The sequence below is a fragment of the Caretta caretta genome, chromosome 2, assembly GCF_965140235.1.
Source record: "Caretta caretta isolate rCarCar2 chromosome 2, rCarCar1.hap1, whole genome shotgun sequence".
Classification (NCBI taxonomy): domain Eukaryota; kingdom Metazoa; phylum Chordata; order Testudines; family Cheloniidae; genus Caretta; species Caretta caretta.
The window spans coordinates 122,716,471-122,740,947 of record NC_134207.1 but is presented as its reverse complement, the minus strand read 5'-3'; the positions used below and the strand labels follow the sequence as shown (position 1 = coordinate 122,740,947).

General features: G+C 41.5%; 1 protein-coding gene across 1 annotated transcript in view; it reads left to right on the top strand.

Moving 5' to 3' along the window:
- The window catches only part of PHLPP1 (PH domain and leucine rich repeat protein phosphatase 1), a 220,325-nt gene extending 199,814 nt beyond the window's left edge, over nucleotides 1–20,511 (top strand). The window contains exons 13-17 of the mRNA XM_048839707.2: nucleotides 1,561–1,691; nucleotides 8,098–8,202; nucleotides 9,889–10,083; nucleotides 12,653–12,881; nucleotides 18,500–20,511. Of these exons, the coding sequence (XP_048695664.2) occupies nucleotides 1,561–1,691; nucleotides 8,098–8,202; nucleotides 9,889–10,083; nucleotides 12,653–12,881; nucleotides 18,500–19,609 (1,770 nt within the window). The 3' untranslated portion in view covers nucleotides 19,610–20,511. The remainder of the gene's footprint in view (nucleotides 1–1,560; nucleotides 1,692–8,097; nucleotides 8,203–9,888; nucleotides 10,084–12,652; nucleotides 12,882–18,499) is intronic.
- The last annotated feature ends 3,966 nt before the right edge of the window (nucleotides 20,512–24,477 follow it).

Sequence of the window (24,477 nt, the reverse complement as noted above, 5' to 3'; positions counted from 1 at the left end):
TCAGAAATGTATTGACTTTTATTTTTCCTAAGCAAATTTGCTTGATTTTTGCCTGCTTTATTTTTGTCCCCCTCCATCTTATTGGTGCACACCTCCCCCCCCCCCCCCGCACCTTCCCAATATAGCACCAGCTACAAATTTAATATTTGTCTTCAAGATATTTAACAATGTTAATTAAAACTAGGTTTAATACTGATTGCTAATATTGATTCCCCTCCTCCCAGCACAATACTTTGCCATTTATAAAACTTTATTTTAATATCTTTCAGCCAGTTTTCAAACCTTGTCAGTGCTCATATCCAAGACAGTTTGAAATGACTCCCAAATAAGATTTTTTTTTATGCCCCACTGAAGTTCAGATCTATTGCATCTATTGTTTCCTTTATCTAGGATTGCCAGGCATCCAGTTTTCAACCGGAATGCCTGGTGGAAAAGGGACCCTGGCGGGTGGCTTCAGTAGCACCGCTGACTGGGCTGTTTAAAAGTCTGGTTGGCTGCCCACAGCAGGGCAGGTAGGGGGCCTGCCTGGCTCTGCGCGGCTCCTAGGAAACTGCCAGCAGCTCTCTCCAGCTCCTAGGCAGAGGCGTGGCCAGGTTGCTCCGCAAGCTGCTCCTGCCTGCAGGCACTGCCTCTGCAGCTCCCATTGGCTGACCCGTGGGAGCTTTGGAGCTGGCGCTTGGGGTGAGGACAGTGCATGGAGCCGCCTGGCCCTGGCTCCACGTAGGAGCCAGAGGGAGATGTTGCTGCTTCCAGGAGCCGCCTGAGGTAAGCACCACCCAGAGTCCGTGCCCCTGTCCTGAGCCCCCTCCCCACTCAAGCCCCCTCCTTCACCCCAGACACTTCATCATCACCAGCGAGAGCCCACACCCCAACCCCCTGCCCCAGCGTGGAGCCCCCTCCTGCACCTGAACCCCTCATTTCTGGCCCATACGCCCTCCCACACCCCAACTTAATTTAATTCCAGTTTCTATTCAAGTAGAGCTCAACACAATTCACAAGTAAATAAAACAGTAATTTAGTTAAAATGAAATGCATCGTTCATCATTTTCTAACCCATGCAAAATTTAAGAAACCTGTAAGTTATGCTATGTAAATGCTGAAGTATATGTGTATGGATATAGTGTATCTTCCTGATCAGCAAAACGAACCAAATTTAGTGGAAAGGGTATACTTTGAAAATCAACAAATTTTAATGGTTACAAACCAGTGAGAATAAATTTTTCTTTATGAAAATAAATAAAAAGTACAAATGCAAAACAAACTTAAAAAGTATTTAAATTATGGTTTCCTGATTGCTAATTTAAATCAATCCACCTATGCTGATACAGACATTAAGACTAATAAGAAATGGGAGGGGCTCAAACAAATTTTCAGGTGTCCTCTGATGTCTTTGAAGATTACAGAAGAATTTTCTGACTGCATTTAATAAGACAGTTTTATGTAAATGGATGATGCAGATTTTGGGTTGTCATGTGTAAGGCATGTATACTTTTAATTTAGGCAGAAAGTTACAGGTCCCTCTCCAAGTTCTCTTTTCTCTTTTTCCACCTCTTTCTGCAGTGTGTGGATCTGAGCTGCAATGAACTGAGTGAAATCACATTACCTGAAAATCTGCCTCCAAAACTACAGGAACTAGACCTGACTGGAAACCCCAGACTAGTCCTGGATCACAAAACCCTAGAGTTGCTGAAGTAAGTAAAATGTCTTTTTAATAATGCAGGAGGCAGAGTGACTACAAAGGCATGTGGGACAAGAACCCAGTTCACAAGCGTGAGACATACATATCTCTTCAAGGAGGGCAAAAAGGCAACACATGTGTAGGTAATTCAGAAAATTAAAGCTTCTCTAAACAGAATTATTTTACTGGCACACAAATACAATTGCTGTCAATTACCATTCCTAATCAAAACCAGCTGTAACTACAATTGGGCTGATTTGACCTAATTTTTCACACTATACATTAGTTTATTTCACTACTGAGATGCCTATGGCTTGAAACTATTGGTTTCCTCCCTTGTCCTCTCACTGTCACTTGTCACAATCCTGTGCTTCTTTCCACATGACTCTGCTTTGTATGACTTTCCTGTGGTACTTACCCTCTCCAGACTTGTGGCTTTTTAAGACGCACTTCTGCAGTGAAGCTTAGTTATCTTGTTTGGGGGTTTTCTGTCCTTTGATTGTGAGCTCTTTGGAACAGGGATCATCCCTTATTGAATGTCTGGAAAGCACCTAGCACATTACAGGTGTCACCATAAATAATTGGGTTGGCGCAGAGATAAGCAGTTTATTTTGAGCCTCTATAGATTCCTTCCACAGAGTGTTCTGGGTTTTTCCTCAGGGTGTAGGTGTTCTAGTGGTTCTGCCTTCAAGTCTCTCGTATTCTTTAACATTCAGCAAGCCAGAGCTATCTACACCAACTCTGGGGCTCTTTGCCTGTCTGATCCTTCCAGCCTGTTAGCTACTTAGACCAAATAGGTTCTGGGAACAGTTTAGATTTTTTTAAAAGGTTAAGCAACTGTTCATATAACGCTAAACAATTTTCAGACAAACAGTGCAGTATTAAATTTCACCTGTCACAAGTGATGCTTGTTCACACTAAATTCGTTAGCTTTTCAGAATTAAATCTTGGTATCGTGTTAAACAGAGAAAAATTATTTAAGACCAGTAACCTAGGTTAAATGGGAATTTAAGGCAAGTGTTTGATAGTTGAAAATAAATGTCAGTATTTTATACAGCGAACAAGGCAAGTGAACAGGAAAAATTATCCTTCTCTATTTTAGGAGTAACCTTAACACAACAGCAGTGCAGAAATATGTCTCTGTTCTGCAGATGACTTCTGAAGATGGTAATTGAATTATGCTTAATTCTTTTACAATGGCAAATCTCCCTAATCCACATGTGGATGACAAGTGCAGTATGTGCAATAGAGAACTACCATATAGATTGCATGGTGATTTTTAGTCCTAAAAGTGCTACACCTAATCATGTAGAAATGCAATGTTTGCACTTTTATGGAAGCTACTCTGCCAACAATGTGAGGTAGCAGTTACCCTCATTTTACAGATGGGTAACCTGAGGTAGACAGTTCATGGCTTACCCAAGGTCAGTAGTCTTTAGCAAAACCAAAAATCGAACCCAAGTATCCTGACTCAGTCCTCTACTGTAATTACCAGATAGTCTCACTCTTAAATGCAAGGTACGTTGTTCACTATGGGAAGATTTATCAGCCAATATATTTTCACCAGTGATCCTTCATGTTAAATTTATTTATGTTCACTAAACCTTTAGGATATTAAAACTGAAGGAATTCTTAATCTAAGTTTCTTTTCGCTGTTTAACTAGTTTGTTCAGTTTCTGCTTCTCAGTTTGGACAATGAAAATAGACTAGAGAGTTTTACTACAGTCCTTATTAATTTCTTGTCACTTTCAGGTTACCACAGTGCTGCAATTTTTAAGTTGGGAGCAATGCAAAAGAAATGTGTCTTAATTTACAAACTCTTTGCACTGGTGTATTAGTTTTTAAACTTCATGGAAACTTGTTTTTGGCCTTAAGATTATTAAAGGAGCCAAAAGTTGGGTTGCATTTGACCTGTTGCTGTTGTCCTAACAATGCATCACAAGACCCAGATCTCTCCATGAGAGTTTTTAAATTATCCTGTGTTGATGATGTGTGTGTACGTACACACACACACACACACACACGAGAGAGAGAGAGAGAATCTCACAGCAAATAAGTTAATAACTTAGTGCAAGTTGATAAATTAATTGGTTAATAACATAGTAAAAGCATCCTGATTGGTTAATATCTTAAATTACTTAATAATCAGTGTTTTAATATCATGTGTTGCAAAGAGCCGCAAGAGGCACATTAAAGAGCCGCTTGTGAGCATCAGTCTGAGTAGCACTGGTCTAATAGATGGTTTGCTGGCAGGAAGGACCATTCTTTGCCTTATGTCCAATTATTGAAGATGCAAAGGAGTCACTGCTGGTTTTTCCCAGTTGCCCGTCAGAGCTGCAGTGGAGATGTGCGAAATTCAAACAGCTTAATGGGACTAAATCGGGGGGCCCTGATAATCTTCATCCAAGAATATTAAAGGAATTGGCACATGAAATTGTAAGCCCATTAGCAAGAATTTGTAATGAATCTGTAAATTCAGGGGTTGTACCGTATGATCGGAGAATTGCTAACATAGTTCCTATTTTTAAGAAAGGAAAAAAAGTGATCCGGGTAACTACAGGCTGGTTAGTTTGTCATCTGTAGTATGCAAGGTCTTGGAAAAAATTTTGAAGGAGAAAGTAGTTAAGGATATTGAGGTCAATGGTAAATGGGACAAAATACAACATGGTTTTACAAAAGGTAGATTGTGCGAAACCAACCTGATCATCTTCTTTGAGAAAGTAACAGATTTTTTAGACAAAGGAAACACAGTGGATTTAATTTACCTAGATTTCAGTAAGGCATTTGATACCGTGCCACACAGGGAATTATTAGTTAAACTGGAAAAGATGGGGATCAATATGAAAATTGAAAGGTAGATAAGGAATTGGTTAAAGGCGAGACTACAGCGGGTCCTACTGAAAGGTGAACTGTCAAGCTGGAGGGAGGTTACCAGTGGAGTTCCTCAAGGATCAGTTTTGGGACCAATCTTATTTAATCTTTTTATTACTGACCGTGGCACAAAAAGTGGGAGTGTGCTAATAAAGTTTGCAGATGATACAAAGCTGGGAGGTATTGCGAATTTAGAGAAGGACCGGGATATCCGACAGGAGGATCTGGATGACCTTGTAAACTTAGTAATAGTAATAGGATGAAATTTAATAGTGAGAAGTGTAAGGTTATGCATTTAGGGATTAATAACAAGAATTTTAGTTATAAGCATCAATTAGAAGTAACGGAGGAGGACCTTGGAGTATTGGTTGATCATAGGATGACTATGAGCCGCCAATGTGATGTGGCTGTGAAAAAAGCTAATGCGGTCTTGGGATGCATCGGGCGAGGTATTTCCAGTAGAGATAAGGAGGTTTTAGTACTGTTATACAAGGCACTGGTGAGACCTCACCTGGAATACTGTGTGCAGTTCTGGTCTCCCATGTTTAAGAAGGATGAATTCAAACTGGAACAGGTACAGAGAAGGGCTACTAGGATGATCCGAGGAATGGAAAACTTGTCTTATGAAAGGAGATTCAAGGAGCTTGGCTTGTTTAGCCTAACTAAAAGAAGGTTGAGGGGAGATATGATTGCTCTCTATAAATATATCAGAAGGATAAATACTGGAGAGGGAGAGGAATTATTTAAGCTCAGTACCAATGTGGACACAAGAACAAATGGATATACACTGTTCATTTGGAAGTTTAGACTTGAAATTAGATGAAGGTTTCTAACCATCAGAGGAGTGAAGTTTTGGAATAGCCTTCCAAGGGAAACAGTGGGGGCGAAAGATCTATCTGGCTTTAAGATTAAACTCGATAAGTTTATGGAGGAGATGGTATGATGGGATAACATGGTTTTGGTAATTAATTGATCTTTAAATATTCATGGTATATAGGCCTAATGGCCTGTGATGGGATGTTAGATGGGGTGGGATCTGAGTTACCCAGGAAATAATTTTCTGTAGTATCTGGCTGGTGAATCTTGCCCATATGCTCAGGGTTTAGGTGATTGCCATATTTGGGGTCGGGAAGGAATTTTCCTCCAGGGCAGATTGGAAGAGGCCCTGGAGGTTTTTCGCCTTCCTCTGTAGCATGGGGCACGGGTCACTTGCTGGAGGATTCTCTGCTCCTTGAAGTCTTTAAACCATGATTTGAGGACTTCAGTAGCTCAGACATAGGTGAGAGGTTTTTTGCAGGAGTGGTGGGTGAGATTCTGTGGCCTGCGTTGTGCAGGAGGTCGGACTAGATGATTATAATGGTCCCTTCTGACCTTAATATCTATGAATCACATTGCTTAAAGAAAGTCTATTGTAGATCTAGGTGCTGATGGCACTTACTGGACTAGAATTCTGTTGTGAACAGATAAAAGTGCCACTAAACACACTAGGAAGTAACTCTCTGGAGGGGGAATGGTAAAAGGATGCGGGGGAGGATCCAAAATAGGCCAGTTTAGGACCCAAGGTGGGAAGTAATGCCATTTTGGAGTGTTCAAGAGCCTCCAAAGGGACAGAATTAGAAAAACAAAACTGCTACAGGCCTAGATCTGGTATAACCTTTTCCTAGTATGGGAAGATGGTCAAAGGTAAAATGGATAATAAATAGGGCATGGAAGTGCAGACTTCCCCCCCATCTTAAGTAACTCTCCATATTAAGTTTTGCATAAAAACTGAGTTTCTGAATTCAAGCCTAGTCATGATGGTCTTACTTAGCTTTATTTTCTGGGTGTATTTATGCACTAGAAGATAATCCTAAATGCTTTTTAATAGAGGCTTACTGTATTGCAAAAATAGGGGTTTTTTTATAATGTCCAGGAAATATGCAAATAGTTCTAAAGAAGTGATCCTCTTCTTCTATGAAACTTTGAGACTGGGAGTTGGAATTTCTCTAGTACTGAATGCTACTACTAAATGCCACAAGAGTCCTTGGTCTGTCAGTGCCAAAGGGGTGAGAGGGTGGCAAATTCAGTTCTCAGAAATCCATTTGGATCCAAGTTCCCACTTCCTGGAAAACAAGTGCAGTGTACATGAGCCACTTCAGTATCTGCTGTAAATTGCATTTGGGTATACTTTATACCCAACTGCAAGTAGCATTACTTTGGAATGGGTCTGTTTTTTGTTTCTTGATTAGTGACCGTTCTTACAAGGTATATTAGAAGTATATTAAGTTTTCCTTCTGTTTGACACTTAGTCTCTGGGTTCCAAATCCTTCTAATACATAAACATCATTATGAGCATTACGTGGGGAGTTTTTTGTTTGTTTTTTAATGTGCTCTGGCAAGTGCATGTCCTACTTATTTATTTGTGTAGGAAAAGACTCTGATCCAGATAGAGCAGCCCTAATTTAAGTTGTTTGAGGAAGAGTTCCAGGGCCATGCAGATTGTGTACGCACAATTTCTTAGCATTTCAGTTTTAACAGGCAGTGAGGGCTTGGATAGGGAGAAATGCACTTTTAAATAGCGTGAATAGTTAAACCTTTTATGTTTGTCCTTTTATAATGCATTTGTTTCACTGAAAGGCTCTGGTGCCTTTGAAGATGTTGCATTGTGTGGAGAACTTGCTTAACTGCCAATGGAGCAGAACAACAGAGGGTCAGGTTTTTTCCTTCACATACAGTAGCAGTATGAAAAGATGGGTATGAACAGATGGGGCTGGCCCCTTTTAAAAGCTGTATTGTGCTGCATACCATTTTCAGATGTTTGAAATTGAGACCAGAGTTTACACTGATAGTTAATTGGAGGGAGGAAGGATCCAATACCCTAAGTAAGAGCTACCACTCCAGAGTCAGGGGGTAAGAGAGTGGCAATTCTTACAGCTAGAGCACAGACCTGAAGGCACCTAGAGGGGAGAGCATCCTCATACTAGCTTTTAGGCATTTTCATAAGAGGTTTTAGAACATTTTTCTATCAGGTTTTGACTCAGGGGTGGGAGGAAAAGCTGGATATGGTGGTGATATGGGAGCTTTCATTTTAATACAGTAAAAATAGAATGCAGAAAGGTCTCATTCTGGAAATGAGTAAAAGAAATGCACAAGTTAGATAGGATTTTCCCCCCATGCCTCCTCTCCTCCATATATTCTCAGGCCAGTGGCAAATTCTGCTTGTGTTTTCTGCAGAGCCAAGGTTAAGGTTCAAATAGCTGAGAAAAGAAAAGACAGTTAAGGCAAACAAGAATGAAATAGACATGCATAGGACTGCTTATTGTTTGTGTTTTTCTTGTGTGTATTCTGATGGATAACATTCTACACACTCTATTAAGTGTTTCCCTTTACAGGGACACCTCATTTTCTTAAATGTAGTCGTCTTAGCATATGCGCAACGTGCCTCAAGTGGCAGGTGACTAGGATAAGTGGGACAATAAAAGCTTCCTTACAATTTTAAGATAGCAGTGACTTTAAGCTAAATGTTTGTAGTATTCATTGGGCTTTTTTCTTTTCCCTTCTCACTGCAGTAACATTCGTTGTTTCAAGATTGACCAGCCCTCAGCTGGTGACGCTTCAGGAGCCCCAGCAGTGTGGAGTCATGGTTATACCGAAGCTTCGGGAGTTAAGAACAAGTAAGTCTGGCTTGGTATCAGCACAGAGGTGCTCTGCTGCTGGAACACTTCTGTATTAAAAAAAAAAAAACACAAAACCCTACAAAGAAACTCTTTTCTTATGAGAAAGTTAGTTGGGGACATTCGTCTCACAAAAGCAGAGGGCATGGCATGACTTATATCTGTAAACTAGACCCCTGCTTGGCTCTCATATTTCTTCTTTGTTAAAGGAGTTGCTAAGATACAAGTGTAACTGATGCATTTTGTCTATGTAAGACTCCAGTATTTGCAAAAGACCCAAGTGCTTAAATGCATCTCTGCTCTTTGAAAAGCCTCTTTATCTTTTGCTTAAGCATGTGTCCCAAGCAAATCAGGGATGCTGCTGGAAGAGGAGTGTCTTAAACTGTGCATATTCCTGCACTACTGACTGGTCCTTTTTTAATGGCTAAAGCAGCCCTTGACAAGTAACATCTCAGGGGCCTGGCATGTTAACTGCTTGTATGCTGCTGGTTATATGATGTCATCTCACATTAATGGTCTGTGAATAACTTCTAAAAATCTTTTTGCACTTTCAGTTAAGGTTTTCAAACACTTGAGTCAAGTGCCAGCAAGCTTATACTCACCATTTTATTAAACGTATCAACAAACTAAAATGATTATCACATAGAGTAAAAATGACAACTTTAAGGGGCCAGAGGAGTGAAGGCAATTTAAACTATGGTGTTCTCTTTCCATCCACCTCCACCCATTTACACAGTGCAGTGCACACATGTGAAATAACTATTGAAAAGAAAAAACAACAGTTAGGTGTACCAGATTAGTTTGAGTTGATCAGCTCACCAGGGCTTCGCTGTGGTAGTGGTGCAGGAGAGAGTAGGAGTTGCTCAAAAAGTGAATTGCTGACCTCTGTATATGTTCTTGTTTTTAACACCATTTGGAAGTTAGTCAGAGAGCATAAAACAATTCATGGGATTGTTCATACCAGGTCCTGAGGGGTCAGAAGGCTTCCTCCTTAGCTCCGATAGCTTAGTGGAAATGGTACTTAGTGTAAACCTACTTTTCTTTGTGAATTTGTAGATTGAATCTTCCTGTCTGACGACTGTTCAGTTAATCTTACTCCAGCTGTCAGTGGGCATGCGTCCACATCATAAAACCCATGTCACAGCTTATCCCATGTTGGCCGCCTCAACAGAGGGGCCAAGATGTTATATGGTCTGAACTACCCTCTCACTTCTAAAGGCATTTGTTTCCATACTTCGATGAAACTTGTTCAAGGGGGCAGTATGGAGAAGCTTGCTTTACAGCTTCCTATGCTCACTTTTCATGGGTAAACCTAAGAGTAAACAGTGCAGTAGCTTTCTTGGGTTTTACTACTATTTTTTTTTAATCACAAAAATAAAGACTGCATTTCACATGCCAGAAAAGTTGAAAAATCATTAGTGGGTCTCTGTTTCAACATCTTTGTTACTCTCTTTACCATGGAATTTAACAGTACCAGAAATGCTACTTATGTTGTTCACTACCAGGATCTGAAGTGAAACTGCATGACTCATGAAAAGTTTGTGATGCTCATTATAGTCTGATCTACCTTCAAGCTGCACATCCTGGTCAGAACAATGAGAAAAGACTTGAGGAGTGTTAAAATGCTCTTCTGTTACAAATGCTTATTTGTTAAAATACTATTTCCGGTTTTCCCTTTTTCCTTAGACTGTGTGTGGCAGCTCTTTCAGCGAATAATTTCTGTGACAACAGGGAGGCGCTGTACGGCGTCTTTGATGGTGATCGCAACGTGGAAGTGCCCTACCTTCTGCAGTGTACAATGAGTGATATCTTGGCAGAAGAGCTGCAAAAAACAAAGAGTGAAGAGGAATATATGATCAACACTTTCATCGTTATGCAGAGGTTAACCCCAGATCTTTAATTTTTGTCATCTTCCTCCATATGCTGATCAGTCAGCATACTTGCTTCTATCCCAGAGCTGTTTTTTCCACTGTTTTCTAAATGATTTTGTTTGCTAGCTTGTTACTGCACATTACTTAATTGCTTGTTTTTTTTAATTCTGACCTGCTGTTCCACACATGTCCTAAAAGGTTCATGACCAAGGAATGGATAGTTTTAGTCTCTTTTCTGAGATGTACTTAATTTCTTTAAAAGTCTCATTGTTCAGAATTGTTAATATTTAAGGTAGTGATGTGACTTTTGTTTCCTGAGACTAATCATCTTTAAACATCCCCCCCCTTACAACTCACAAAGCCCAGCGTGTTTCAGCCTGTCCCTCTGCACGAGTTCAGATGATCATAAACGTCAAAACTGTTGTTGAGGATATGCATTCTAACTGTTTAACTGCATATTTTCAATCCTAAAATTGAATTCTTCAAGCAGGCATAAAGAGACGGTGCTATAAGCATAATGTGTAGTAGGTATTTTTGCAAAAACAACAAGGAGTCCAGTGGCACCTTAAAAACTAACAGATTTATTTGGGCATAAGCTTTCATGGGTAAAACACCCACATGGGTTTTTTACCCACGAAAGCTTATGCCCAAATAAATCTGTTAGTCTTTAAGGTGCCACCCCACTCCTCGTTGTTTTTGTGGATACAGACTAACACTGCTACCTCTCTGATACTAGGTGGTTTTGGTTATTTGAAAACTAGTGTATGCTGTTCTCGACAGTATAAGAGACTGTGTCTTGGGGAATAGAGTTGAATGAAGAGGATCAGACAAAAGGGAAGGAAGAGATGGGGAAAGTAAAGGAGAAGACATGTAAATAGGCTTTACTACATGGCCTCACAGTGTGGACTACGGAGGTGTGAATTGCTGTGTACACTAAAGAACTGTGTTAACATTAACTAGGCCCCTTCTAGTTTGTGCTAGCAAGGTCTACACAGGGCAGTTACAGTGCAACACTTCAGTGAACGCTGTGACCCACATAGTCCGCACTGGAGGGCCATGAATTCCTGTGTCTGAGGGGTTGTTTACACCATATTTGTCAGACAGTCACTTCCTGAAAAGATCCAATTCCTACATCAGGAAGTAGGAGCAGTAGGATCAATCTGAATCAACTGTACACAAGAAAAAAAGGGCTACTGTGCCCTTTGTTTCTGTAATATTGTGGCTCCCCATTTTTATCATTACTTGGGACATTGCCTCACTCTGACAGGTGTTGGAAGTGAATCCTGCAGGATGTTTAGAATCCTAGGTATGAGGCAGGGAAAGTACCTAATAGGTGGCCTTAACCATCTCTTTAGATTTCCTTGAAACTATACCAGTTTTTCTGCAAAAAAATATTTCTTTACACGTGTCTCAAAGAATAGGCTAATCAACAATTCATAGAACCCAGAAATAGTATTGGTTCTAGTTGCATGTATCCATTTATTGAGGGTTAGTACAATATTTCTGTTTCTCAAACATTCCTGAGCTAAAAAAAATGCTAACCTACATCAGACCTTGGATAACTGAATTTGATTATTATCACCTCAGAGTTCTATATCAAAGTTCTGATCTTTGTTAAAACAAAAGAGCTAAGAAAGCTAGGAACGTTCAGTAATTTAGTTGTTCAGTTACTGCAAAGAAAGTGAAGGTTAGAAGCCCATGCAGAGGGAGAGACGGAAAAATTGTTAAATACAATCAGAAATTAAATTGCAAAATGCTATAAAAAGTAGATTAGTTTTAATATGAACAAGACAATACTTTGTATGCTTAAGACAGGTTTTATCATTGAACTTTAGCCAAGGCTTTCTAAAATGACAAGTTAAAAATATTCTTCAAATGTGCCTGATAAGATATTACTTCTGGTGTGATAATAGGTTTGTGAATTAGTGATCTGGAGACCAATTACAATTGGAAAGTGTTTTTTGTGTTTTTAATGGTGATAACTGCAAGTGTTCTAGTTTGTTTAGGTTAGATACTTTACTGTGGAGCTTTAGGAGTCTGAAAGTGCAGAAAAACCATGGTTAAATACTTAAAACTGAGTGGCAATAAGCAGTAAAACATTGATTCCAGCACTTTAAAAAATACATTGCTGTTTTGGAAACTAAAGCTTCAGGTTCACAAATGATCATATTTTTAGATTCTACCTCTAGTTTTTCAATAGCTTCCTAATCCTTAAATTTCCTAAAGGTTTTCTGGGGGGATGTATAAGGTAAAATACTCTAGCTGTCTTGGTAATGCGATGACAAGAGAGCAGTGGCACTGGGTTTGTGAGGGTTTTTTTAATTGAGCATGGATCCAATTGAGGATGTATATCTTCTTTCTTATAACACACTGCCCATGAGTTGTACATAACTTCCTCACGACTTTGGTATAAAGCGTCACAATCTGAACTGGAGTGCCTGTTCTTCCCAGTGAACCTTGAGAGTCTGTGTCCTGTGATTGGGATTGCTGAACTGTGGTCCCCTGCTCCTCTCTCTACTCTGACCTCATAGTGCAACTTTTCCCATTAATCAGCAAGTATTGCTTTGTTTACATTCCAGGAAACTTGGAACTGCAGGACAAAAACTTGGAGGCTCTGCTGTCCTTTGCCATATAAAACACGATCCCATGGACCCAGGTGGATGCTTCACATTAACCTCAGCAAATGTGGGGAAGTGCCAAACTGTTCTCTGTAGGAATGGAAAACCTTTGCCTTTGTCCAGGTCTTATGTGATGAGTTGTGAAGAAGAGCTAAAGAGGATTAAACAGCACAAGGCCATTATCACAGAGGTAAGAACTGTAGTGCTGGTGGAGGGAATGTTAGTCTGCAACTTCCTCTAGAGACAATTCTGAGCAACACACCAAACATATTTCCTTATCATATAAATAATAACCTGTAGTTTAAAGACAGGTGCGGCTGTGCTGGGAATTTCATCTTCCCCTTCCAGTATGTTTTGTGTCATGTGGTCCAGTTGCTGTTGCTCTGCAGAGATACTCAGCCACAAGGGTCTGAGCATGCTGACCTTAAACGGGGAAGATGAGGAAACCAACCTTCTACCTGGAAGAGGAATTGCTGGGCTGGAGTAGGGATGAAGAGCCCATCCTCTTTGTGTAGGGTGGAAAAGTGCTCAGAGAGAGCTTGGGGTGTGATGTCTTTTCTTCTGTAAAAAGAAAAGGAGGACTTGTGGCACCTTAGAGACTAACAAATTTATTTGAGCATAAGCTTTCGTGAGCTACAGCTCACTTCATCGGATGCATCCGATCAAGTGCGCTGTAGCTCACAAAAGCTTATGCTCAAATAAATTTGTTCGTTTCTAAGGTGCCACAAGTCCTCCTTTTCTTTTTGCGGATGCAGACTAACACGGCTGCTACTCTGAAACTTTTCTTCCATAAGAGACTCTCTGCTCCTTCCTTCTATCTGACCAGCCAGGACGCTGACAGACAGCAGGCTGATTTTTCTGTCCCACGACAGAATGTATTGTGCCAGCTATGGGCTTGTGCTCTGGCAGGCAGCTCTGTTGTAGAGAGACTGCAGCTTCTGCACAAGGAATCCATTCTGTGCTCACCCACAGATTGGAGGTTGAGTGAGCTGCTGAAAGAGTAGAGAACCAGTCTCCTCCCTTGGAAGATAAAGACCCAGAGGGCAGATAGCTGACACAGAACATACATGTGGGGAACTGATCGAAAGCAGAAAGAGAGAGGAGCCCGTCCTTTTCTTTTTGGTCTGCTGCATCCCTACGTAAGGATTTGATGCTCAGCCTACTGCTGTACATGCATAGATCTGTTAAACCTGCCAAGCAAAGGTGGTGGGGGATTAGAATCTAAAATGTGACATGCTTGAAGCGAGCCACTCCATCACGTCCTGCAGATAACCAGGGAGCTGTCAGTATGTCCCTTTGTAAAGGAGAAGTTAATTCCTGCTTTAAATCTTAAAATGACTCATCAATTTCACACACTTGGATGGCTTATCAATTCTGTCAGGCTTATTTATAATATGGAACCCTACCAGGCCAACGAGGTTTTTCTGTTCTGAGGCATTTTAAAGGCCTACCTTTTTCTTAGTCTTCATTCACTTTCCTTTGGTTATTTGTTCTGTAGTGGCCATTGCTGGCATCAGTTGGACCAAATGATTTATAATCAAAGTGGTTCTCTAAATTAGCTGGGTTGGAGTTATCCCCGTCAAGGCTGGCAGGTAACCAAACACAACAACACTTGAGATGCTTGCTCTTCTTATCCTGCCAGCTCAGATTCTAACTAAGCCAGAATCTTGGGGTTTGAACGTACATGGGATGTATTTCTTAAATACACATTTTTAATGGTGTTTTCCCGCTCAGATATTACTCCTCCTCCCCTTGGGAAATCTCATATCTAAGAGGAAATGTAGTAAGTAATTGGGGTATGTAAAACATTTCACTACAGCTCAGCTGATTGGAAAACACAGACTTGCACTCTGCTATATTTGACTTGCATGCTCAATTTAAAGAATATTTTTAAATTGTACCTTTCGAAGGGCTGAGCTGAGATAAATAATGTACAGCTGCAGGAGAGATGCCATAACCATGATCCCTAGCCCAGGGGTGGCCAACCTGAGCCTGAGAAGGAGCCAGAATTTACCAACATACATTGCCAAAGAGCCACAGTATTATGTCAGCAGCCCCCACATCCGTTCCCGCCCCTCCCCCACCCCCCCACTCCCAGTGCCTCTGACCCACTGTAGCCCTGCCAATCAGTGCCTCCCCCTCCCTCCCTGCACCTCCTGATCAGCTGATTCATGGCCTGCAGGAGGCGTGGCGGTGGGTAGGAACGAGGGCATGGCAGGCTCAGGAGAGGGGGCGGGAAGGGGTGGAGTGGGGACAGGGCCCGTGGCAGATCCTGGGGTTGAGCAGTGAGCACCCCCCGGCACATTGGAAAGTTGGCGCCTGTAGCTCCAGCCCTGGAGTCGGTGCCTATACAAGGAGCTGCATATTAACTTCTGAAGAGCCGCATGTGGCTCCGGAGCCACAGGTTGGCCACCCCTGCCATAGCCATTGTTCAGTATGGACTTGTGGGGGCAGAGAGGATCATACACAAGATAAAATACCTTAAGTGGGGGGACAGATCTGACTGGCTAACAAGACAGTAGTTGCATGAGCCATTAGCCAGAGCAGTGACCCCCACACCCTTATGCACAGTGTGTACCATTTGCAGGAGTTTAGGGGATGGTGGGGTGGTGTAAGGGGTGGTTTTCCCTGGGCCCCCAGGTTGAGAGACTCTCAAAGAAGGAGGTTCTACAGCCCCATGTGTGCCACTCAGGTTTGGTCCCACAACTGCTCTCACTACGGAGGGACCATGGGGCCAAACCTGAGTGGTGGTGCTACCTCATAAACCGGGTCGCAATGCCTGGAGCAGGGAGCCAGGCCCAGCTTTATGGGTGCAGGAGCCAAGCTGCTGCTGTGGATTGTGGTTGTGCATACCAGAGAAACGGTTCTAGGGGGGGTCTCAAGCTAAAGTTTATTTGCCCAATCATATGCTCCATTATGTTGTCGAGTAGCCTCTTGGGCACTAGAGAGACAGACCTGTGTATATGTGACACCATAACTGTAACTTGTATTAAGTCCATTGAGACAGCATGGTGTATGAGCTAAGCGTGAGCCATAAACTTGAGTCCTAATCCCAGTGCGTGCACTGAGTCAGTGTAGCCTTTTGCAAGACACTTCATAGAGCCTAAGGTCAGAAGGGATCACTGTGATCTAATATCTCCTCCTGTATAATTCAGGCCATAGAACTTCCGCAAAACAATTCCTAGAGCATATTTAGAAAAACATCCAGTCTTGATTAAAACTTGTCAGTGATGGAGAATCCACCATGACCTTTGGTAAATTGCTCCAGTGTTTAATTATCCTCACTGTCAAAATTTTACACCTTATTTCCAGCCTGAATTTCTCTAGCTCAACTTCCAGCCATTGGATTGTGTTTTACCTTTCTCTGCTAGTTTGAAGAGTCCATTGTTAAATATTTGTTCCCCCTGTAGATTCTTACAAATGATAAAGAAGTCACTCCTCAACTTTCTCTTTGTTAAGCTAAATAGATAGACTCAAAGACCTCAATCACCATAAGGCATGTTTTCTAGTCCTTTAATCATATCTTCATTAATGATCTGGAGGATGGTGTGGATTGCACTCTCAGCAAGTTTGCAGATGACACTAAACTTGGAGGAGTGGTAGATATGCTGGAGGGTAGGCATAGGATACAGAGGGACCTACACAAATTAGAGGATTGGGCCAAAAGAAATCTGAGATTCAACAAGAACAAGTGCAGAGTCCTGCACTTAGGAAGGAAGAATCCCATGCACTGCTACAGACTAGAGACTAGGAAGCAGTTCCGCAGAAAAGGACCTGGGGTTATGGTGGACAAGAAGTTGGATATGAGTCAATAGTGTGCCCTTGTTGCCAAGAAGGCTAACAGCATTTTGAGCTGTATAAGTAGGAGCATTGCCAGTAGATCGAGGGACGTAATCGTTCCCCTCTATTTGGCATTGGTGCGGCCTCATCTGGAGTACTGTGTCCAGTTTAGGGCTCCACACTACAAGAAGGATGTGGAAAAATCGGAGAGAGTCCAGCGGAGGGCAACAAAAATGACTGGGGGCTGGAGCACATGACTTATGAGGAGAGGCTGAGGGAACTGGGATTATTTCTTCTGCAGAAGAGAAGAATGAGGGGGGATTTGATATCTGCTTTCAACTACCTGAAAGGGGGTTCCAGAGAGGATGGATCTAGACTGTTCTCAGTGGTACCAGACAATAGAACAAGGAGTAATGGTCTCAAGTTGCAGTGGGGGAGGTTTAGGTTGGATATTAGGAAAAACTTTCACTCGGAGGGTGGTGAAGCACTGGAATGGGTTACCTAGGGAGGTGGTGGAATCTCCTTCCTTAGAGGTTTTTAAGGTCAGGCTTGACAAAGCCCTGGCTGGGATGATTTAGTTGCGGATTAGGTCCTGCTTTGAGCAGGGGGTTGGACTAGATGACCTCCTGAGGTCCCTTCCAACCCTAATATTCTATGATTCTCATGGCTCTTCTTTGAACCATCTCCAGTTTATCAGTATCCTCCTTGAATTGTGGGCACCCAAACTGGACACTGTATTCCAGCAGTGGTCACAAAGTGTCAAATATTAGAGGAAAAATTACCTCTCTGCTCCTACTTGAGATTCCCCTGGTTCTTGATCCCGGGATTGCATTAGCTCTTTTGGCCACAGCTTCACATGCGGAGCTCACGGTCAACTGATTATCTACCACGACCCCCAAATCTTTTTCAGAGTCACTGCTTTCCAGGATAGAATCCCCCATCTTGTAAGTATGGCCTACTTTGTTCCTAGATGCATACATTTACATGTAGCTGTATTAAAATGTATATTGTTTGCTTATGCCCAATTCATGAACCGATCCAAATCTCTCTGAATCAATTACTTGTCTTCATTATTTACCGTTCCCGACCTCCCCCTCTCCCCCCCCCCCCCAATTTTTGTGTTATCTGCAAACTTTATCAGTAATGATTTTGTTTTCTTCAGGGTAATTGATAAAAATGTTAAATAGCATAGGACCAAGAACCAATCCCTATGGGACCCCACTGGAAACACATCCACATGATGATGATTCCCCATTTTCAGTTATATTTTGAGACTAATCATCTAGCCAGTTTTTAATCCATTTAACATGTGCCATGTTAATTTTATATTCTTGTTTTTTAATCAAAATGTGGTGCATTACCATGTCAAAGACTTTACAGAAGCCTAGGGATATTATGTCAACACTATTAGCATATCACCCAAACTTATCATTTCCTCAAAAAAAGAGATCAAGTTAATTTGATAGGATCTATTTTCCATGAACACATCTTGATTTGCATTATTTACATTACCCTCCTTTAATTCTTTATTAATAGAGTCCATATCAGCCAGTCCATTATCTTGCCCAGGAGTCACGTCAGGCTGACAGGCCAATAATTATCAGGGTCATCCTGTTTACCCTTTTAAAAATTGGCACATTATTAGTTTTCTTCCAGTCATCTGGAACTTGCCCAGTGCTCCGAGGTTTATGGAAAATCAACATTAACAGTCCAGTGAACTTCTCAGCCAGCTCTCAAAATTCTCGGATGTGAGTTATCTGGACCTGCTGATTTTAAAATGTCCTCCTGTCCAATCCTCCAGAGCTATGAGTAAAATGGAAAGTGTGTTATCAGCATATGAGACTACATCTGTTTTTCCCCAAAAAACTTCATCACTCTGGCTCCCCATCTATAAAATAGATGGGATGTATAGATGCCATACAGGATGTTGTGAAGATGGACATTTCTAAAATGCTTGTAAGATGTAAGCGTCTTTGTATATTCTCAACTTCGTGTCTTCCTTTTTTTTTTTTTTTTTTTAAATTTCAGGATGGTAAAGTAAATGGCGTGACAGATTCCACAAGAATCTTGGGATACACCTTCCTTCACCCAAGCGTTGTGCCCCGCCCTCATGTCCAGTCCATGACCTTGACTCCACAGGATGAGTTCTTCATTCTGGGTAGCAAGGGATTGTGGGACAGCCTCTCCATCGAGGAGGCGGTGGAAGCGGTAAGAAATGTGCCTGAACCACTGGCAGCTGCAAAGAAGCTTTGCACTTTGGCCCAGAGCTACGGCTACAATGACAGCCTCAGCGCGGTGGTGGTTCAGCTCAATGTGACGGAGGACAGCTTTTGCTGCTGTGAGCTTAATGGAGTCCCGCCTCCCAGCCCAGGCATCTTTCCCCAGTCAGTCAACGTAGTAATTAAAGACAGACCTACGGATGCTTTGGGAATGCCATCTTCCAGCAGCGGCATGGCCTCTGAGATGAGCAGCGAGATCTCCACCTCTGAAATGAGCAGCGAGGTGGGGTCCACTGCCTCTGATGAGCCCCCTCAGGTAGCCATGAATGAGAATGGCCCAGCATACCCCAACGAACAGCGCTGCATGCTTCACCCAGTCTGCCTGTCCAATTCTTTCCAAAGGCAGTTGTCCAGTGCCACCTTCTCCAGCGCCTTCTCTGACAATGGCCTTGACAGTGATGACGAGGAGCCAATTGAGGGTGTCTTTACCAATGGGAGCCAGGTGGAAGTGGAGGTGGACATCCACTGTGGCCGAGCAAAGGAGAAGCTGCTGCTCCAAGTGCCTGTGGAAGCCAGCGACGAAGGCATCGTCATTAGTGCGAATGAGGATGAAACGGGCCTTTCCAGGAAAGCCGATTACTCCAGCACTGGTACAATTGGGCGCCGACGGGGCAATGGTTCTGTGGCTCCTCAGGAAAGGAGCCATAACTTGATTGAAGTAGCAACCGATGCACCCCTCAGAAAAACTGGAGGCTACTTTGCAGCCCCAGCGCAGCCAGATCCAGATGACCAATTCATCATCCCACCAGAGCTTGAAGAAGAGGTCAAGGAGATTATGAAACAACACCAGGAACAACAGCAGCAGCAGCGACAGTATCAGATGGATCAGCTGCCAGACTATTATGATACACCACTATGACCCAGTCTGCGTGCTGTTCAGAAATAAACTAACGAACAAGAAGACATGAGTGCAGGACCCACATAGGGCTCACGTTACAGCAGGGGTTTTACTACATTTTGTTTTCCTTACCCTACCACTACAGATAACTGCAGTTTCTCTTTCTGTTTGTTAGTTTTAATATCAACCGACATTGTTCTAGAGATGATTTACCAATAAGATTTAAACTAGTTAACTTTCCCCTTAACATATCAAGTGTAAAAAATAAAAGGTTTAATATATTGCAGAGAGACATGATGTAATTTTTTTTAAATGGCTCGGTTTTTTGTTTGTTTGGAAAGCAGGGCAGTATGCCAGTGCTAAATGATTAAGTAAAATTGTAATACTGTATTTCTTTGAGAAAGAAAAAGCCTTTTTTGGTCTTGAAAATGATAGACATTTGTAGAATATGGAGACTAACTCCTAGGAGTTGCTTTAGTCTTTCAGATGACGTAAGTCACTGAGATTCACTAATTTTCTCTGAGAGAACAGTTGATTGGGAAATTACTGTAAATAGGTCTGTGTTGTATAGCGAGGCTTAAAATGTTTTGTAGTCTTGGCATAAGGACACAACCTGAACTTACTTTTGTTTTCTTGACTCTTTGGGCCATGGTTGTCATATTGAGTGGCTGTACAAGTTACCTACAAATTTAGGTGGTTCTTAAACCGTAGAAAACAGCCTCTTTTTCTTCTGGTCTCTGTTTTTCTTCCTTTTACTTTTACATGCACATTTTATTTGTGTTCCTTATTGCTGCCACAACCAGCATGATTGTATAGAGCTCCTTTACTGTAGATCATTTACATACCAAGAGTTATATTAAAGCAGAATGCACAAATGAACATGTCATAACTTTTGTTATAATAAATACAAAATTTACAAATAATGAGAGTCTGCTTTTATGTCTGAGCAGCTGGATGTATGTATTTCCTGAACAAAAGTTCTTGGAGTTCTTTGGGTTCATCTGGATAGCACACACTGTTTTTTAAATAGCTCTGTTTCAATTGTTCTGTGAAACTGGAGAATTTTACAAAGGTAAACCTTGAAAATATAGGAATCTGCTGTAAAAATACATCACTAGGTACTTTTACAGTGAAATCATATTTCTTATAAAGGGGCTCAAATTCTCTAGCAGAGAAATATTGCATTTAATTCCTATTGCCTTTTTTCTTTCAGTAGCACTAATCTGTTGACAGAGCTTCCTCCAAAACACTATTGACGATATTGGAAGACTCAGGACCACCTATGGTCTGACTTCAGACCCCACAACCCTCTTTCAGGAGAGAGGGGCGAGAAGTCTGAACAATTTGAATTTGAGTTTAATGGTAGTTCTGCCTTTCGCAACAAGAAAAAAAATTTTTTTTCCTGCTTTAGTTGAGAAGTGGTAACACTCTTCTCAATCTCACTTTCATTTGAATGCTGCAGATCAGCCGTATTTTGTCTTTGATAGATGGATCAGTGTTTAATAGCAGGTGACGTACCTCTCTGAGGCTGTGTTGAGTCAACATCTTGTAATGGGAGCATAATATGGGACAGGCTTCCCAGTCTGCTCCAAGGACCTGATGGCAAAAAGGAGAGATTTCCTTTAATACAGCTTTTGACTAGCTAAGAATACTATGGGCAATTAAGAGGTGGGGAATTTGGGGGGAAAATACAAAAGTACTGATATTCAGTTTGGCAGACACTGATTCACATCGCTTGCCTGGTGTGGTTCTAATGCAGAACGTGTTTGTAGTCCCATTGGTATCATTAATGAGCTCAGTAGGGACATGTACAGCTGGGGAAGTATGTTAATTTGCTGCAGAATCAGCTCCACAACGGGAGCACAAATCACTATTGTTCTGGAGGAGCCATAAGATACAATATTTAAATAGAGACTAGATTAATAACTTTTAAGCAGGTAACACTGTGGATAGTCTTTGATAAATGGTTCCGAAATCCAAAAATGGACTGGCAGTGGTTCATTTTGTTCTGAATAATCAGACTTAATGTCCTTGGCGCTGAGATTTTTCAGATGTTGCCTGAGCCTAAAGGCGCTAATGAACAAAGATTATACAAGGTCCTGGGCAAGTGGGTACAAGTTAGGGCTTCCTGAGTAATTGTAAACCTTCTCTGCACCCTAGGAATGGGAATTTGCTCCAGTGCAGAGTCTGTTGTTAACAGTGCAATAATGTTGCTGCTGCTCTGTCAGTGAGCAGGACAAGCTTGAATTGTTCTTCTATTTCTCTTCAGTCTGAAATGCCTCTGTGAAATAACATAGGATAGCATAATGGTGAGTGAAATTTCCTCTTTTATTAATAATTTCAATTGATACTTAGGTGCTGGGTGCAGATAAGAGGGACAAAATGGGGGATTCTTATGAGTCTATCAGACCCTAACCTCAATAATCCATATACTCCTTTGTATCCCATCTTCTTTGGGTTTCACACAGAATGTTCTCCTTCCTCACCTTCAGAGAGGATGAGACTAAAGGAGAAGTTGAGTCCAAATGTTAGCTATTTCTTGCAGGAAATGCCTTTTAGCATTGTCTTTTTATGCCCATGCATGGTAACATAAAGACAGACAAAACTGACACATCACCAAATCTTACTCTCCTCTACTACTTTAAAGATGAGTGATGGTCAGTTCACCGAAAGGGCTTCTGTAGTCTTATAATGTCAGGATTTGGCTGAGAAACTATATTTTGGATTTCTTGTGAGACAGGGTTTTGCTTGTGCAATTCGGGCTGCTGTCCTGGGAAGCCTGAGATCAAGGACTGAATGGACCATAGAGACTGAAGTCTTCTTTCATCTTTCCAGTGGCCCTCCAGAGCATGCTGAAAGACATCAGCATTGGACTAGGACTTGCGAGATCTGGGTTCCGTTCCTAGCTCTGCCACAGACTTCCTGGGTGACTTTGGGGAAGTCATTTAACTTCTGTGACTAAATTCTCCAAGCTGGCTAGGCAATGTGATGCCGTAGTGATGATCACCCCAGAAAAGCCATAAATCTAGGTGGTGTGCTGTGAACAATAGCCAATTCATAAAAATTAGCAAGAAAGAAGGGAAATTTTCAGTGAATAATGAGCCCAGCTCTAATGGGATGAGAAATTGAGAAAAGGAGGTGCTTAGAGACACAGACAATGTTAAACTTAATGCAGCCTTTGAAATGTGCAGAAGGAGAAACCTGAGACAGTCAGATGCATGACAGGAAAGAGGGGAAAGGCTCGTGGTGGAAAGGTGGTTGTCATCTCCATTGTTTTACAGAAAAGTACCTTTAATACTAAAGAAACTAGTGTGTGTATGAAAAATAACTTCATTTGTTTACAGTATATATGCAAACCCTTTTTTTGGCATTGTTAAAGAGAAATATTTCATCTTCCCTGTTGTCAAATAGCTCTTAAATAATGCATTTTATTGTGGATGATGGATCATAGGAATTCTGCTAGGGTGTTTCAAGCGTGACTCTTTAAATCACATCATCTTTTTCATTTGTAAGTAATGAAGTGATTTTCTTATCTCTTTAGATGATTTATTGCTTTCAGAATGAGCCCAACTGTATCTGTATTGATGCAGTCTCTTGCTCTTAGAACTAATTACCTTGTTGAAGTGGCATAGAAATAGCAATGCTGAAAGGACAACAGTTTCAGTGATCTTAATCTGAGTTCTGACTTGTTTGCTTATAGATTATACACATTTGGTTGCAAGCACAATAACTGCATTTCCGCACAAACTGGACAGATGTCTAACTACTCAACTTGTATGTGAGGGTATAATAATTGTTTGTGCAGTTCTGTGCACATACAATAGAAAGTCACTTTATGAAAATTTTCTCAGTAGTGATGACTTGTCCTTAGAATATCTAAATTAATAACATATCCAGTAGAGAGAGATGGACAAGCAAGGCATGTCTACACAAAAACGACGTGCAAGTTAGATGTATATTCTACACCATTCCAGAGTGTTGCACACTAGCTGTCCATGTGGATCCTGCTGCTGTGCACTGAATGTTCCCTAGTGCACAGTGACCTACTTTTGTTTCAAACCACAGTTAGGTCATTGAGTATAAAGGAAGTTTTAGTGCGCAGCAGGCTAGTGATTTAGACCCCAGATTTTCACACACCAATTTTTCATCTAGACAAGCCCTTTGATTCAGCCACATCCAGAAAGATTTGAAGTATGAAACTATTTTAGCTTGGGATTCATTTAGTCTCCGATAATTTTTCTTACTAAAAATACTTTAGTGCTTTTTTTTTTTTTAAACCAGTCAAGGAAAATAGGATTCTTGTGCGTGGCTGACTTCTCAAATCTTTTAATGCATTCAAAGAGCGCTGTTTTTGTCATAGACACATACATCCTAAATAAAATTTTTTAAAGGCACAGTGAGGAACACCACCAGATCAATCCATCCCCCTGCCACTGTAGGCTGTAATGTCCTAAATAAAAGACGAAGTTGTATCTGTTTTTGTAGTATTTGGTAACAAGACAGTTGATGAGTGGGGCTTTTTGAATGTAGGGCAGAGTTTCCTCTCCCAGAAGATGACTTACTCGCATATATAATTTCCATGATGGTACTTCAAATAGGTACAGGTTTACAAAAGAAATCTGTAAGTAAGAGGGCTGCTGTATTGGTGTACTTCAGCAATACTTTTGGATGGGCTAATGCAAGTGAGGGCTTAATGGTATAAAACTGGACATCTCAACTAGTGGGTTGCAACCAGAAAGTAGATACCAAGGGGTTTCCCCTCACCACCTGAGGGTCAGGGGAAAGTACGGAAATCCTGCAATAACTAGGATTTAGGGGATACCAGGGCAAGGAGGGGAAGCTTGCTCCTCCCTTCATTATATGCTTTCCCTGCTCTGCCATGTCTCCAG